This window comes from Colletotrichum jinshuiense, chromosome 2 (genome assembly GCF_051148585.1).
Source record: "Colletotrichum jinshuiense chromosome 2, complete sequence".
In the NCBI taxonomy this organism is placed as follows: domain Eukaryota; kingdom Fungi; phylum Ascomycota; class Sordariomycetes; order Glomerellales; family Glomerellaceae; genus Colletotrichum; species Colletotrichum jinshuiense.
The window spans coordinates 916,227-932,448 of record NC_139309.1 but is presented as its reverse complement, the minus strand read 5'-3'; the positions used below and the strand labels follow the sequence as shown (position 1 = coordinate 932,448).

Sequence of the window (16,222 nt, the reverse complement as noted above, 5' to 3'; positions counted from 1 at the left end):
ACTCGATCCTGCACGTTTTCCGATCCCGTTGAGTGCTCGACATTTTACTGTCGTGAACTGCTGTTTGCTGTGACTTGTGTGCATCGTATGGATCTGGACTGCCCGAGAGGCGTCATAATTATCCTTGTTTGCCACGAATATCCCACGCAGGATGTGGAACATCCTACGTGGCCAGGCTGCTTGTCTGGTATGGTACGGATAGGCCATGGACCGGCTACTGCAGCTTCGTTGGCCGATTTGGGCCATTTCAAGGCTGCCTGGATCAGGCGTCACTGCTACCAGTACCGGTCGTGGGTTGGAGCGACAAAAGCTCCATCATTACACGGATACAACTGCCTAGATTTCACCTAGGCAGGACCAGGAATGCTGGGTTCGCTGTGTGACCGATGACATGCATTGCAACAAGGCAGCTATTGCAACATTGAGCTGCCATCTGACAATTCTGCTCACCGAAGGCCCCCCCGGACCCGGCATTATGATTTTGGCAGTATCACAAGCAGCTACGTAGTCTAAGAATACGCGTTATATCACGCGTCCTGTGCGGACAAATCGTGCGCAGCGCATGAGATCTTGAATGATGTGATAGATCTGGCAGAAGAGTCGCCTGCCGCACGCGACGCTCAGTACTGTCTCCAAACAGGCGCCCGTTCCATTGGAAATTTATTACAGCCAAATATTCGAAGAAAATTTGGTCCGCGCCCTCTTGGGCTGCCATCCAAAGTTTGCAGAGAAAAGTTTTCACGTGAAAGTCGTCCTTCGTCGAGAAAGCGGCAAAAACAGCCTGCACCTGGGCGGTGACCAGCCTTCGCTCAAGATTTTCAGCTGTCGTCCCCCACCGCAGAGAGAAAAATTCTCCCAAGCGATCCATGGCCCGTGCGCAACCGCCTGCCTGGCCAGAATTCTATAAAAGAAGGACCTCCCACCGCGTCTCTTAGGATTTTCTTCTTCTTTTTTCCTTATGTCGACAATACTTCAGAGAATCATTTCTATAGTATTCGACCCTCTCTTGGTTCCCTAAAGGAGCCACAGATCCCACCCTGGTTGATGAGTGATATCCTCGACACCCTAGAGTGAAGAACTCTGGTTGCTCTCGCACCCTCCGCAAGGAGGGCGGCCTGGACTTCGTCTTTGCTGTATAGAGAGCGGTGATGATCTCGTCCCCGATTATGGTCTTGCCCTAGGGCGCATGGTCGGGGTGGGTGTCGATGGACGTCTGACAGGCGTACCTTTTTCTTTTTCATTGCTTGCTGGAGCTTGTCTCCGGTAGTGAGGAAGAAGTTGTGATTTGTTTTACTGAGAGATGTATAAAGCCTATTTGCTTTGCGTTGACGAGAGGCGACATCATGCTACTGGAATTGGTAGAGATACATACTGCTAGAGCTGATGCGTGCAGGGGCGCTTAACCACTGTTAACAAAGTACAATTGCACTTGACGAGGATCGATCAAATTCTAAGATCCAGGTGTTTCGAGAGACGAGGTTTTAAACAGGTCTGGAAATTGCAAACCCGCCCACGTGACAGCCAATGGTAGTGAATCGGTTTACTTCTTCCTCACGATCGTCCCTCAGGCAGTCGGTCTTCTGCGCCCCAACAAATGCGTGATGTCGCCTGTAGTGACTTCCGAACTTAATGAACGGGCGCCACGACGTTCTTAGCCTCTATTCACGTCAGACGGCCCGGGCAGCCACCTGTGGCGCCAAGTGCCTTGTGTTGAGCCAGAGCGGAACCAAAGACCGGGGGGGCTGGGAACAGTTGGGGAAACAGAGATCGGGTGCAGGGGATGGGGGACAATGCAAGCGTCATTGCGCGTGGGAACTCCGGGAGCTGAGTTTGGTTTCATTCCATCGTGGTCTCCCGAGCAAACGTCTGCCGCATTCCTCCCGACTCTCACTTTCCCTCTCCCTGTCGTCGCAAAACTTATCTTAAAGATCGGAGGGGCGCGCGCGTCTGTAGCTACTTGTCGATCATCCTTGGCTTCACCACCCCCCAAATCCTCGAACACCATCAATATGGCCCCTGGTCAGCCGCTGTAAGTTGTTTCTCGCATGTCTCATTGGGGCTTCGTGTTCTTCCTTCCGTCCTTGCCTTCTTGCCACCGCCGCCCTTTTAACACACACACCACTACCCACCTCGCTGTGCTTCTTTCCTCGAAACTGTCTGCCGCTGGCGCAAGCTGCAGCACTAGGCGCATTGGTCCGGAGCTCGGCTGTGCTACCATGCCATCTCCGCAGACTTGATACTTTGTCCTTCCCCAAACTTGGGGCGGGGTGTCTGAGGGCAGCTGGGCTGTGACATGTGCGAACCATTATCCTTCTTCCCCAAATCCTCGCCCGTGGCTTGTGAGCGGCCCCCTCCTCGCCGTCTTTCCAAGACACAGACTACCTGCCGACCTCCCTGATTTCTTCGTCATCTCTTTATATATGCGACCCTAGCATTGCAACTTGCGCGCGCGCGCGAGACGTGCCTTGTTCATACCCCAGACCTTGCATTCTTCCCTTCTCCGTCCACTCTCCTCAACCATGCCCCGTACACCGTCGTTGGATTCCGTGGGCTCCGTGGGCTCCCCTATTGACCCTAAGCTTAGGAAGAAGGTCGCCGTTGTCGGAAGTGGATGCGCCGGTATCTCTGCCCTGTGGGCGCTGAACCGGAGTTACCATGACGTCTATTTGTATGAGGCCTCGTCGAGGCTCGGCGGACACACCAACACAGTGAGCTGGCGGAACGGCAAATATGAAACGAGCGTCGATACCGGCTTCATCGTCATGAACACGGCGACATATCGTGGGTCTCCTCAAAAAGCTGACATGAGTGTCTTACTCACATAATATCCAGCCAACTTTCTCAACTTCCTCAAAAAGGTCAAGGTGGACACAGTACCAACGGAAATGACTTTCGGTGTTACTCGGGACCACGGCTTGTTCGAATGGGCTGGCACCAGTTTAGACGCCGTCTTCGCCCAGAGGAAGAATATTTTCTCGCTCCGGATGTGGAGGATGATTTTCGATATTATCCGTTTCAATCAGTTTGCTCTGGACCTGTTGATGGCCGACGACGAGAATGATGCCGCTGCGGTGAACGGCAACAGCAAGGGAGCTAAGCGGGAGGAGACGATTGGCGAGTACCTCGAAAGAGAAGGTTATTCGGATGGCTTCAGGGACGACTATCTTATTCCCATGACTGCCGCCGTGTGGAGCACAAGTCCGGACAAGTGCACGCTGGACTTCCCGGCGGTCACATTGGTTCGCTTCATGTAAGTGTCGTTGCTTTGCGAGTAGTGAGTAGAACTGACATGGGCCAAGGTGGAATCACCACCTCCTGTCGACAGTTTCCACAAGACCGCAGTGGCTTACCTTGAAGAAGTGTGGCAAGTCTTACATTGACGCTGTCATGAAAGGCTTCCCTTCAAATCACCTCTTCCTGAACACGCAAGTCACGCAGGTCACTAGTGAGGAGAATGGCAGAGTTCGAGTACACACACACAACGGCAAGTCCGATGTCTACGACCATGTTATCCTGGCAACGCACGGGGACCAGGCTCTCAGAATTATAGAAGGGTCAGCCACGCCGGAAGAGAAGGAGATTCTCTCCGCGTTCAAGACGTCCGAGAACTCGGTGGTCCTTCACTCAGATCTTTCGCTCATGCCGGCATCAACGAAAGCATGGTCTAGCTGGAACTACCTCACCCTATCTTCACCCTCGACGGGCAAGAAGAATATCGACCAGGTCTCCCTCACCTACAACATGAATATCCTTCAGCACATCCCGCGCGAGACGTTCGGCGACGTTCTCGTAACAATGAACCCCCTGCATCAGCCGAATCCAGACACGATACAGGGCTCATTCACCTACCGCCACCCTCTCTATACGCCGGACGCCGTCCGCGCTCAGAAGCTTCTCCCTCGCATCCAGAATAAGCGAGGAATTAGCTACGCCGGCGCCTGGACAAAGTACGGCTTCCACGAGGACGGCTTCAGCAGCGGATTGCACATTGCTCAGGATCACCTGTATGCAAAACTGCCCTTCCAGTTTGTTGACTCTACCTACAGCCGCGGGAGGAGACCTTCGCTTGGTCTTGGTGACCTTTTGGTTAGGCTTGTTATCCTCATTATCCAGGTTTTCGTGATAAGGATACTGGACAGAGTTCTGGGCGTGGCGAAGAGAGCGATATCCCCCCGTGTGAATGGTCTGCGAAGGTCACTGAAGAATGGTAAATCTGCATGAAGAAGTGCTTGGTTCGAAAGAACCCGCCTTACTTAGTTATATAATTGTAAACATTGACAGCTTTCTATCGAATTAGCGAACATATTTGATGCCAGAAGTGCATGTAGATCTATCTTCTTCGTGTATGTCTGCCAGTTGTATGTTGATGAGGTGTCGAAGCATCCTGGGTCCCCTGCAGAACTAGAGATTCAGTGGGGTACCCGCTGACATCCCAGTGCCTGGACCCCTAAAGCCGCTGAGGTCGATGCCCGGGGCGGAACAACCACCCCGCCCGTTCCGGCCTCCTTCGGCGTCTGCCAGGCGTCCCACCTCTAAATCCCGGTGGCTTGGGCAAATGGCATGACACCGAAGCAGCTTCCAACAACCTCCCTCACGTTCACCCGTACCTCTCACGATCATGAATGCTCTACCGCGCCTCCCGTGGCGCCTGTCGTCGCAATCGACACAGAAATGGAGCTGCTTCTTCTGCCAGCACGCCCGTCCCTCACCTCGCAGCGTTCATTCTTCTCCCGCAGCCGCCGCCCGCCGCGCCGCCTCGACGACGCCGTCACCGAAGCAGAACACACAGAGCTTTCCTGGAGCGCCGTCCATGGAGCAGGTCCATGCACATTATAAACGGAAGAATGCCACAACAGCGTAGGTAACACGGAAGAGCAATTGATTGCGCGGGTCGCAGGCTAAGCGCAAACGCAGGTACTATACCCTCAGCATCATCCTAGGAACAGTAGCCTTATCCTACGGCTCCGTTCCTCTCTACAAGATGGTACGTTTCTCCTCCCAATACTTGTCAATCCATCATGAGTACCGCAGTGCTGACCATATACAAGATCTGCCAGACAACAGGTTGGGGCGGCCAGCCCATCCGCGCCCACGGCCCCGACATCGACTACAGCGAAGACGGCCTCGCCTCGCGCCTCGTCCCCGTTACTTCCGCAAGCCGTATCCGCGTCACCTTCAGCTCGTCCGTTTCAGACGTGCTGCCCTGGAAGTTCACCCCGCAGCAGAGAGAGGTCCGCGTTCTCCCCGGTGAGACAGCATTGGCCTTCTACACGGCAACGAACAACTCCGACTCGGATATCATTGGTGTCGCGACGTACAGCGTCACGCCGGGCCAGGTGGCGCCGTACTTCAGCAAGATTCAGTGCTTCTGCTTCGAAGAGCAGCGGTTGAATGCGGGCGAGACGGTCGACATGCCGGTTTTCTTCTACTTGGACCCCGATATCGTCAATGATGTCAACATGCGCGGCATCGAGACTGTGACGTTGAATTACACCTTTTTCAGTAGGTTTTGCTCTTATATGCCTTGGGGAAACTGTCGTGTTTGCTGACACTGTGATTCAGAGGCCAAGTACGACGACAATGGCAAGTTCAAGGCGCCTGTGCCGCTTGCATCCAAGTAGAGCGGGTTTGTCGACCTCACGACAAGGACGAGACGAGCTCCCTCTGCCACATTCCCCACTCCGATGACATCTTTTACCATGATCCTATTTGTATAAAAGCCACCTGAACCTCGAGCTCATATCGTGTTAACTATTACTGTATACCGCTTGGGAGAGAAGAGCATTAAACAAGGCGTTTAAAAGGGCCTTTGCATTTATCGGAGTATGAATTGAGCGGCATATAGACGTCCAAGGCATTTCTCTACGAGTAGTTCTCGCACGTCGTAGCGGATATTTCTGGCAGCTTTCTCAACCGAGAAACATCAAAGCTTGTCTCAACAGCGACGTAAGAGAGCATCTGTCAGGGAGCATCTGTATGTAAGATAATTGTTGAAGTCAAAATGTAGTAACAGCGGCCGATACTACCGGCAACTTGTTCACGATGTTGAGTGTTGAAGCCATCGTCTTGTGCGTGTTAAACATCCGACTTACGATATGATATTCGCAATTCCCCTCGTTGTGGAAATGTCTTGCGACAATACGAAAAGTGACAGTACAGAGCTGAGCGGACCTGATCGACAACGTGCAAGGCGCGGATCGTTCGAATAAATCGCAGGCAAGAGCTGTCAGGGGTCTCGTACCACAATGGAGCACGATCTTATCTTATCACATGCCCCACTTGTTTGCGGCCGACACCACGGCCTTTGAAATTTTCTTCAAGGAGACGGGAGAGAAAGCCGGGAGCTTGGGCCAGTGAGAGTCAAACCTTCAGCTGGGCATCCTAGACCTAAGTCACGTGCAACCTATTTTCATCCCCACAACCACAGCACTACTCACTCCGGCCAAACTTTTTTTTTCCCTTTGGAATTTTGACCCTTTGCGACGCCCAACCTCTACGATCCCTTTCCCATCAACGACGTTCGTACTAACGCCCCAGCCAAAATGACCAAGGTTAACCAGAGTATGTACTACCCTTTTATTATGGGAATTGTATCGAATGGAATACTGACTTTCTGCCCCAGATGTCTCGGCCTCGCGCCGCAAGTCTCGTGCTGCCCACTTCGGCGCTCCTTCCAGCGTCCGTCGTGTCATCATGAGCGCTCCCCTCTCCAAGGAGCTCCGTGAGAAGTACAACGTAGGTTTCCCCCCATGCTCGCTCATAACCCACCCGAACACAGCGTCCTGACTTCTCCCAAAGGTCCGCAGCATCCCCATCCGCAAGGACGACGAGGTCACCATCGTCCGTGGCGCCAACAAGGGCCGCGAGGGCAAGGTCACCTCCGTCTACCGCCTCAAGTACGTCATCCACGTCGAGCGCGTCACCCGCGAGAAGACCTCGGGCCAGTCCGTCCCCCTGGGCATCCACCCCTCCAACGTCGTCATCTCCAAGCTCAAGATCGACAAGGACCGTGAGTCCATCCTTGAGCGCATCAAGGTCGGCCGCGAGCTCCGCGTCAAGTCCAAGGCCACCGCCTAAATTCCCCCTTCTTCGTCATCACATCAACATGACCCTCCCAATTGACGGGCCGTAAAGGCCTAATCATCCGGGAGGGAGATGAGAAGCCCCCAAAAGCGGCAGTTCGAGGGACGGGACAAACCAACAAAAGCACGGCGGCGGGAAATGAAACCTTTCAATGATATCCATCTTCTTCGACGGCGTTCTGCGACAAACGAAACCTTGACGCGTTTTGGCAACGGGCATTGCCTGGGAAAGGGAAACAAAAAGGGACATGAGGGAAACAAGGCTAAATCAAAAAAGTTTCTAGAAATCAATCGAGAAATTTTTATTTCTCAATGGCCATTTCACGTTTCCAAACTGTGAAATGCTCCATGGGAGGTCCTCCCGAAGCAATCATCGCCCGTCCCTCTTGGGGGAAAGGGTTGATGCTGGCTGTCTCTGCTACATTTTCCGTGACCAGGCTAACCTCACAGCGACTTGTATTTTCCCCTTCGCCCCATGAGGACATCGTTTGCTTCACTGAAATTGGCAACGTCCTCTGAACGGTAGGTATATCGTAGATGCACATGCCCCGCTAGGATATCTCCGCGTTAACCACTAAATCCATGGTTTTCGAGGTATACGACTGGCGAAGAGTAACCCAGTGGGAGAGGCTGGAATCACCACCTCTCCCACTCGCCCGAAGATTTTCACTGAGTTTTGCAATGAGGCTGGAAATTTGATGGTGAGGTACATGCTTTTTCCTTTATTTTATTTTTCTAGTTAGCATCTGCCGCCACTACTTGGTTTACAAAACTGCCTGCAAAGCCAGGGTGGTTAGTCAAGACAGTTCAATTATAGTCACAGCAATTCAAACCAAACTCGGTTCATCCGACGATGTCACCTTTGATTATTAATGCTATCTACTTGCCATGGCGTCCATTCCCACCGCCTAGCAGAATCATGTACTAAAGACGAAGTGCATCACTGCACGTATAGGGGACGATCATCGACAGCACGATGGTATGGGCTCCTGAATACTCGAAATCAATGCCGTGATATTGGAAGCTGTCATCCCATAGGTCGCCGCGAAATAATCCGTACAAGTGTTGGGAACATAATTCCATTCTTACACATACAGAAGTATCAGATGTTGGTAATGTTCCGAGCGAATTGTGTCACTTGGTTCGCTATCAAAGACAGTCAGAGGTTACCTCCGTTGGCTGCGTGGGAAACAAGACTTACAATGAATCGGTTAGGAGGTTGATTCTCAACTCGACCATCTGTCGACACGGCAAGTAAACCCAAGCTCGCGTCCATCTTGCCCCTGTCATTCAACTTGGGTGGCGAAAGGCGAGACTGACAGGCAGCATTGACAATCGCTGGAGAAAGCGAGGCTGCGGCATGGCCCATGGCATACTGCGGAAGATAGCCTTGGGCGTTCTCCGACGTGACAGTCCCGGGAAGAGCTGTAGCTGCCGCCGTGACTCTCTCCGACCAGGTCCGAACGCTGTTGCAATGTCAGCGGAAACACTTAATATTGATATAAAAATCAGAGACTGACCAAGAGTTGAAGTAAGCTCGCTCTGAGTCCGTTTCAGCAATGTTGTCGGATGAACCAGAACTGCCCTTTGATTCGTCGAGACCCTGGCTGTTGAAGTAGGCTACTGGGCGCAGCTTGTTGCGACGCTTCATAGGAGATGTAACATTGTCTGACTTCGTCTCTCTCTTCATGTCTTTTAACTCTCGCTCTCTTACCATCCGGGGTACATTCCCGCGGTAAGGTTCCAAAGGGGCAAAGGGGTCAAGGTCAGCAGACGGTAGCGAGAAGCCGTAATCCTCCTCTGGTCGTCCCGTCGGCAGGTTGGAGACGACTTGGACCGTAGGGCGAGGCTTCTTTTCAGGTGAGACTGGGAAGAAGTCCTTTCCGTCAAACTTGGGGAACGTCGCGCGGAGATGCTCAGGGGCGTCGGTCCAGAACAGATGCTTGGCCATTTCCTCGTCCTGAGTGAGAGGGCGATGGTAAATGTAGTCTCGGATGTCAGGACTAGGGTCCATTCCGAAAGGAACTTCGCCAACCAGATAGGGTAGTCCGAGGCCAGCATTGTCGCGAGCGAAGTTGGAAAACTCTTCGATATCATGAGCGGGAGTGGGTGGAGCGATGGATGACAGGTATCGTGATTCCTCAAGGTTGGCCGGAATGGGCCCAAAGAATCGAGTAGCACGCGTGTTCTTTTCTTCTTTGGTGACTGCTGAAATTGGAGGCGTGTTCTCACTGGGGCGACGGAGATCCGAGCGAGGCTGGAAGACTGGTGCCAAGGCTGCAGAGACGGGCAGACCAGAAGACGGCTTCCGAAGGAAATTGTCAACCTCCTTCTGTTGGTGTTCTGTTGATTCAAGGGGCATCGGGGAGATTGCTGCCAACATGTTGGAGCTGAGGAAAGGAGCCGGTGCCATGGAAGTGTCCACCGCAAGCTTGACTTTGTCCCTCTTCCGGGACCTGGCTCTCTTATGCTCCTCGACCACCTTGGCAGGGGCGTTATGGGTTGCCTCATTCTGGGTTTCAGCATCAGCCGACGAGAAGGAGAAAATGGCCTTTCTAGACTCTATGGCAGATTTTGGCTCCTTCGAGATCTTGACATCGCTCTTCTCTTTCCCCTCATTCCGCCGAGGGATGGTGTTGTCTTCGAGTGCGAGTTCGCCTTTGAGCTTGATCTCAAAGTGCTCGATATCGGAACGAAGTTGTCGAGCATACTCCTCCATGTGATTTTCATCGATCTGATGACGATTGTAGGCTAGCTGAGCCTCTGCTTTTTTGAGGCTGGAACGCAAGCCAGCAAGCTGATTCTTTGTGATTATGCTCGGTCGAATAGACGAGACGGGGCAGCTTTCGGTTTGCATTGCTGAAGTGAAGGATCTTGTGGCAGTCGAAGGCATGGGCTGGGTAGGTTGCTGGTACATCATCGTCTGGCCCATTGGACTGAATGCCACGGGCATCATTGGTGTACTAGGGAATTGCATACCCATTGGCATCATTGGATGAGGTGGAAGGAACCACTGCCCGCCAAACGGAGGCACTGGCAAGGCCCCATTAGCCGGAAGAGCCATATCTTCGTGCTCGATTTTCTCTTCTAGATTGCTGGAAGGCTTTGCACTACTGGCTGGGTGGGCAAAAGGTGTTTGAGATGGAACTTGCGAAAGAGCGAATGGATGCATCGGGAATCCACCAAACGAAGGCATGGGAGTTGGTCCTTGAGCCACCATGGGGAAAGGAGAGTGCAAGACGGGGTGCATGGGGCCCAGAAGCGGATGTCCTGGCAGGAACTGAGCACCATTGAAGGCTTGTCCCAGGAGCGGCTGGACGCCATTGGTGTCTCCATTAAGCCTCTCCCTGTGGGTTTTGCCAGTTGGAGACAAGTTTGAGGCGTCGAGAGTGTTGGGGACGATTCTTCCTCCAGCAGTGACACGAACGTGGGTTGGGGACCGCACGGCTTCATAGAACTGCTCGAATCCTTTCCGCTTTTGGTCGGGAAGGCTAGGTCGCTGGAACGCGTCGGACTGAACATCAGGCTCGGCGTCTTGTCCATCGAGCTGCCGGCCTGCCTGCCCGTCAAGCTGGCCGACCCCTTTATTTTCATATCCATGGGTTTGGCGAGCGGTCTGGTCGTGGGTATGAGCAGCGACCTGAGAGGCTGGAGGTTTGATGGACACTTGACTCTCGGTCTCAAAGGAGGAGGACTTCCTTGTTTCCATGTTGGTTCTGGAAAGAAAAGGTGCCCTTCTCTGGCGAGCGAAATACTTCTGGCGCAGGATATCGCCTAGAAGGGCTTGTCAGTCTAAAGGAAGCATTGAAATGCGAGGGAACGACGGCCATCGTACTCAGCACTTGGTTTTCTTTGGCATCGTCAAGGAGCTTTCGCTCGAATGAAGATTGCACCTTGGAACCCCTGAGGGCCAAGAGTTGGGCGATGCTGTAGTGATTCGAATCCATCGGTATCTCGACAAGCATAACGAGGAGGAGTTTGTCTCAGGGAACGAAAAACGTTCGACGACTATCGTCGGGGCAGAGTGAGCAAACGGCCAAGTACTAAAACGAAACAATGGGGGAAAGGTAACATGGAGGTGATGGAGATGCTGCAAATATGGCCGACTCACCAGAAACCAACAGGGCGAAGCGACAACAAATCCAGCAAGGGCCTGTAAGCATACAATTTTTCGGGTTCAAGTGATCTTGACAAAATCGTATCGACAGAACGAGATTGCCGCACGAGAGTCGGTGTTGACGGCCAATTGGTCGTGTTCCAAAAGTTGGGGAGAAGCAAAGTGAAGCTGAGTTGACGATGGAGGGATTGAGCAGTGTATCGTGTTGGTGGAGGACTGATGTGTATCGACGTTGAAGGGAGAGAGGTAAGGTAGTTATTTACCTGAAGACGGGTCGACTGGTTGCCCCGTGTGAATGTAAAATCGGAAAGCGGCCCTTGCTAGTGCTTTTCAGGTGGAAAGGAATGGAAGGTGCTTCCTCGGAAGTTGATCCTTAAGAATGAATTGGAAGGAGCGACTACTTAACAGCAGCTAGTGGCGATGATGCAGGCGTTGACTTCCAGGATGGCCAACTGAGAATGGTCAGTAAAGGTAGCCATGAGAAGGAAAGAACATCGCTTCGGTAAAATCACACAAGTGACAGGAACTAGAGCTATTGACCCTGGGGGAACTTTGCTGCCATGTTCATGATCACGGTACTTCTAGGTTGTACGCCTCTTTGATAACAGTGATGGTTTCCCGACTAACCGGCACATCCGTGAGTTTACTAACTTGATGAGGACATATAAAGCTATGTTAATCTTGTAAGATGATTGCAAGCTCATGGGGTGACTTTCCGGCACTGATGAAATTTTCTTTTGGAAAAGCCAAACCTTGGGAGATATCAACTCAACTCTGTGTCTTTGGTGGCTTTGTGTCGCCAATCGTATATCATTGATCAAGATTGGCACTGTTGCCACATGATGCTCTTAGAAGAGGAAGTGAGACGAAACTTCAGTCAGTGCTGCGATGCGTTTAGCAGCAATAACAAGCAACCTCAAATGTACGTTTATAACAAAAGATTTTTTTTTTGGGGGGGGGGTTCCAAAGATGACGATTGAGCTGCAGCAATGTCTTTATGCGACGGCGGATTCAAACGTGTGTTTTCCAAAGACAGTGACAATATACCAAGAGTAACCTCCATCAATATTCTTTCATGTCACTGATGAAATTCTTTTTGTGATGCCAGGAAAGACTAGATTTTCTCCTCACATCTACTTGGCAGGCGTTGTAAGAGCAAAAGATACTAGACAACTAAGGGGGAAACCCCGGTTTACTTGAAAAGCAAGGAGTGAAAGATGATTTTTTGCTGACACTAAGGCTTATCAGCAGAGAAAGCCACGACCTATCTAGGTTGTGAGGTTGCATCGGGCAATGGTAGTTTCTACGGCAGTTACTTCGTGGGGAAAAATCAGTGTTGCTGCTGCCGTTTTGTTGCCTTCTGAACCTTGCGGCTACTCATGCTGCTCATTTATTCTGCTATTCTCTTTCAGGACTAACAAGACGAAAAATCCTGGTACAATTTGGTTCCGACTATTCATCTCCTGTCATCAACAACTGACAAGAAAAAGCACAAAGCCCTGATCTCAATAGCCCAAGCCTGGCATCCCTGAGCCCTGTTTGTTCCACTCCATAGCAAAAAAAAGAGCAAGGAACATATATCGATAACACTGCCGTACCCCAGATGAGTTGCCCAACTCCTAGCCGAAGAAAAAGCGAAAGGTTATCGTGTTTGCCGTTGGCAGATACCAAGTCTGATTTCGACGCTTCAAACCCGAGACTGCATCGCATCGCATCCAGTCAGAAGCCTAGAAGCGATAACCCGCCGAAACTACTCCAGGGAAGGCTGCTGCTCAGCATGCGAGCTTCCCAGAAATGATCGATTGCGTGGTTCTTTACGTTGTCACTTCGTTTGGGCGGAAAGAGCATGCGGGCATACCGGCGCTCGTACCAAACCCGGAAATTCGACTTCAGCTGCATAGCCTATGCATTCTTGTCTCTAAAGAATCGATACGAGCCCGTCTAGTTGGTTTGATCGTGATGCAGTGCAGTTCGGTTTCAATCTTCCGGCCATCCAGGGTGTCGAAAACAAAATGTTGCGGCTGTTGTCATCCATTTTTGCGGGCTAGAATCAACATGCACATCGTTGATAGCCACAAGAACCCTGGAGCCCGGGCGTCTGGTATCTCCAATAGCCCGCCCGGGTCTATGCTTGTCGCCGGCCATCCGGGTTGTCGGGAACGGGCACCGGAGGGTCAGGCTGAGGCTTAGGGTGCGGCTTGTTGCCCTCTTGCATTGGGTAAAATTTCGAAGCAGATTGCATTTGACCGTTGGGGTGTCGAGCAAGTCGGTTAAGGACCAGCTATTGCAGTTAATGACCTGGTTGTTGGCCTGTCGAACCTCGGGATGCCAAGAGATGGGACGGCCGATGAGGCGCAGAATGAAGATAAGGAAGCGAATCAAGGGTGGACTTGCGTCAATTCCGATTACTGCGGGGTGCGGTGTTCCGAATGGCAAAGATGGAATCGAGTGATGATGGCTAAACGAACTGATCTGGACAGGCGGCCTTTTTACATCTTTTTAAAGAGCCTCCTTTGGGCTCTCTGCCTTACCTTGCCATGCCACCCCACCCCACCCTCACGAGCCCAAGACGCTCGAGCGGCGGGAGGGATCAGGTGCGGAGCATACAAGCTCTTTCGAGGACCTCCCGGGGGGACTCGACGGCAGGGACGGGAGTACGTTTGCTTGCTTCTCCTATGGGAGCCTTTGCCGAAGGCACACGTGGCTCTCAGCAATGAAACCTTTTGACAGTTTGATCACCGGGAGGACAACGAGGGTGATGTGCATATGCGCACCGACGGACGGCGGCAATAGACGCCTCTCAGCCTTCAGAGAAGCCCCTCTTTGTTTTGCCGACATGATAGACCTGTCTCGAGGTCTGCCGACGTCGCACAGGCTCACACCTGTCACACCTTGTTTTTATATACAAGGGAGATACCGCCGAGGGTCATGGGTGGGGGCAGGGATACAAAACCTGCTTGGTTCGTCTAGCCGACGATGACAAACAACGGGGACCGAACATTAGAAAACAGCGGAACGCAAGGCGATCAATCAGTGCAGAGGGCGTGCCGGCGTGGATGTTGTCGTCCAAGCAGGCTGGTCATGTACTCATCCGTTGCCCTCATATCGCCATTGTCTCGTATCAGCTCGAGGCCGTCACTCGGTTGTGACTGGCCAAGGTGCTGTGAGCCACCAACCCGGCCAAGCCGTCAATGTGGGTTGGGTTCGGTGAGCGGCAGATCGACTTGTGCGGGGCCACTGTATATTGGGCTGTGGCAGGGCAATCCTGAACAATCAGCGAAGTACCGGAGATTGTTCAGGATTGTGCGGATTTGACAAGCTGTTTCCCGTTGAGCTGAGCCTTATTGCCCACCAGCCTGCATCGCTGGCCCTCGACTGGCGCAATTCACCACCAAACTTTGCGGCCTGAAACAACAGGGTCATGGAAACGGGGACGGGGACCCTGGTTGGGAGCGAGCGGTCCGAGGAATGGATGGCAACTACGTGAAAGGGAGGACATGGGCTCACTCCCATTGAGTTCTTTACCGGACGAGAAACATATTGAAACCTGAATGGCTGTCGTTTGAGATTCGTCCAGGACCACATTGTGGTAGACACACGAGGTGGATTCGTATGTCCCTGGTTACAGCAGGTCTCGAACCGGTGCGGCGGGTCTTGCATACGGCAGCTTGGGCCGAGAGCAATAGTCCGCGGCCCCGTCCCGGTCGCTGGTCCCGGTCGCTGTATACGGTCAAAGACCACCCGCGTGCGTCGCAGGCACCCCGGCAATGGCATCCAGGTTCCAACGGAACCCCCGTGCGTCCAAGGGAACATGTCCCTTTCCGTTTGCAGCTTCACCTCCAGCCATGCCATCTTGAATGCTGCACAATGACAGCAGCTCCCGTCCGTGGTGGCCTCATTCGATTGTCGACAAGCAGCAGCAGCGCCATTATGGCTGTCAATCAACGAGAGCAAGCTGTAGTGAGACATTCGATGACGGGATGTCAAGACTGCCTGAGTGAGATCGCCTGACTGTCACGTCCGTTTAGCGTTTGCCCGCAAGGACATGGTGCTTTGATTGCACAGGGAGAATGCCAATAGATTGGCAGCGGGGTTGTATGACGATGAGTATCGTTAACACCGTTGCCCGGGGATCGAGGGAAATGTCGCCGGCGAAACCAGAATCGAGCAGTTTCCCGTACTGTAGGCCGGCCAGCTCCAAGGGCCTTTGTCGTCTTGGTGGCCGAAATCACACCCTTGAAATCACCCGCGAGACGCAGGCGCTAGTTGAATACGTACGCGGCTTGGAGGTACGTCTTTGAAACAGGCGGTGATTGCCGTCAAGACAAGGAGACTAAGCAAGCGAGGGGATGCACATGCAAGGCCGACATACGAAAAAAAGTCAAAATCTGCCCGGCTTTCTTCAGCGGAACTATCAATGTCACCCAAGGCTCCGCAATCCTCAGACATGGGGCGGAAGATGTTACCGCACAGATATGTACCGGCAATGTCGTACACCCGAGGGGAGATGCAACACCCTACGATGGGCAATCAGACTCGCTCGTCATCAACCATCACCGTCCATCATCCTCGGTCATCGGGCCAAAGCAACGAGGAGAAGGGGGACGGAAAGGGGGGGGATGGCCGACCCAGCCGGAACCCCCACTCTGGAAGTCGTGGAAGAGCTTGGATGTTCCAGAAAGCCGCCTGTCAAAGGAGGGGTACAGTCTGAACAATGAGGGGTATTCGGGACACTACTATGGTACAGACGAAGCTCGTTACCTCCCCCCCGTACCGGCCCTGTAACATGCCTTGGGGCTAGGCTGAGCGCGGTCTAGTTGGGCTGTGTTCTCCGTGCCTGGGCATGCACCTCAGGGGCTTAGGAGGAGCCGCTTTTGACCGGATCCGTCTTCGAACATTCAGTCATTGGCCAGCGCCCCGGAGCCTCCCTTTTACTGCAGCAACCGGACGGGCGCCCGGGGACGGACTGCACCACTATTGTCTGGGGTGTCTGGACGGATGTCACGAGTTGTCCCTGGGGCAG

The 16,222-nt window shown here is 52.9% G+C and overlaps 4 protein-coding genes across 4 annotated transcripts; 3 read left to right on the top strand and 1 right to left on the bottom strand.

The window, feature by feature from the left end:
- Window positions 1–2,009: 2,009 nt before the first annotated feature.
- On the top strand, window positions 2,010–4,221 carry EsH8_II_000248 (NAD(P)/FAD-dependent oxidoreductase; the record flags this gene model as incomplete). Its single annotated transcript, XM_083263546.1, has 4 exons — window positions 2,010–2,029; window positions 2,585–2,781; window positions 2,833–3,250; window positions 3,300–4,221. The coding sequence occupies 4 exons, from the start codon at window positions 2,010–2,012 to the stop codon at window positions 4,219–4,221; spliced, it is 1,557 nt and encodes a 518-aa protein (XP_083120868.1).
- A 397-nt stretch (window positions 4,222–4,618) lies between these two features.
- On the top strand, window positions 4,619–5,621 carry EsH8_II_000247 (cytochrome c oxidase assembly protein CtaG/Cox11-domain-containing protein; the record flags this gene model as incomplete). The annotated part of the gene is made up of 4 exons (XM_083263545.1): window positions 4,619–4,857; window positions 4,915–4,984; window positions 5,049–5,502; window positions 5,563–5,621. The coding sequence occupies 4 exons, from the start codon at window positions 4,619–4,621 to the stop codon at window positions 5,619–5,621; spliced, it is 822 nt and encodes a 273-aa protein (XP_083120867.1).
- A 921-nt stretch (window positions 5,622–6,542) lies between these two features.
- Window positions 6,543–7,077, top strand: EsH8_II_000246 (60S ribosomal protein uL24; the record flags this gene model as incomplete). Its single annotated transcript, XM_083263544.1, has 3 exons — window positions 6,543–6,561; window positions 6,623–6,735; window positions 6,799–7,077. The coding sequence occupies 3 exons, from the start codon at window positions 6,543–6,545 to the stop codon at window positions 7,075–7,077; spliced, it is 411 nt and encodes a 136-aa protein (XP_083120866.1).
- A 1,139-nt stretch (window positions 7,078–8,216) lies between these two features.
- Window positions 8,217–11,047, bottom strand: EsH8_II_000245 (uncharacterized protein; the record flags this gene model as incomplete). The annotated part of the gene is made up of 4 exons (XM_083263543.1): window positions 8,217–8,228; window positions 8,284–8,548; window positions 8,603–10,856; window positions 10,918–11,047. 4 exons carry the CDS (start codon window positions 11,045–11,047, stop codon window positions 8,217–8,219), a joined length of 2,661 nt encoding a protein of 886 aa, XP_083120865.1.
- Between the last annotated feature and the right edge of the window lie 5,175 nt (window positions 11,048–16,222).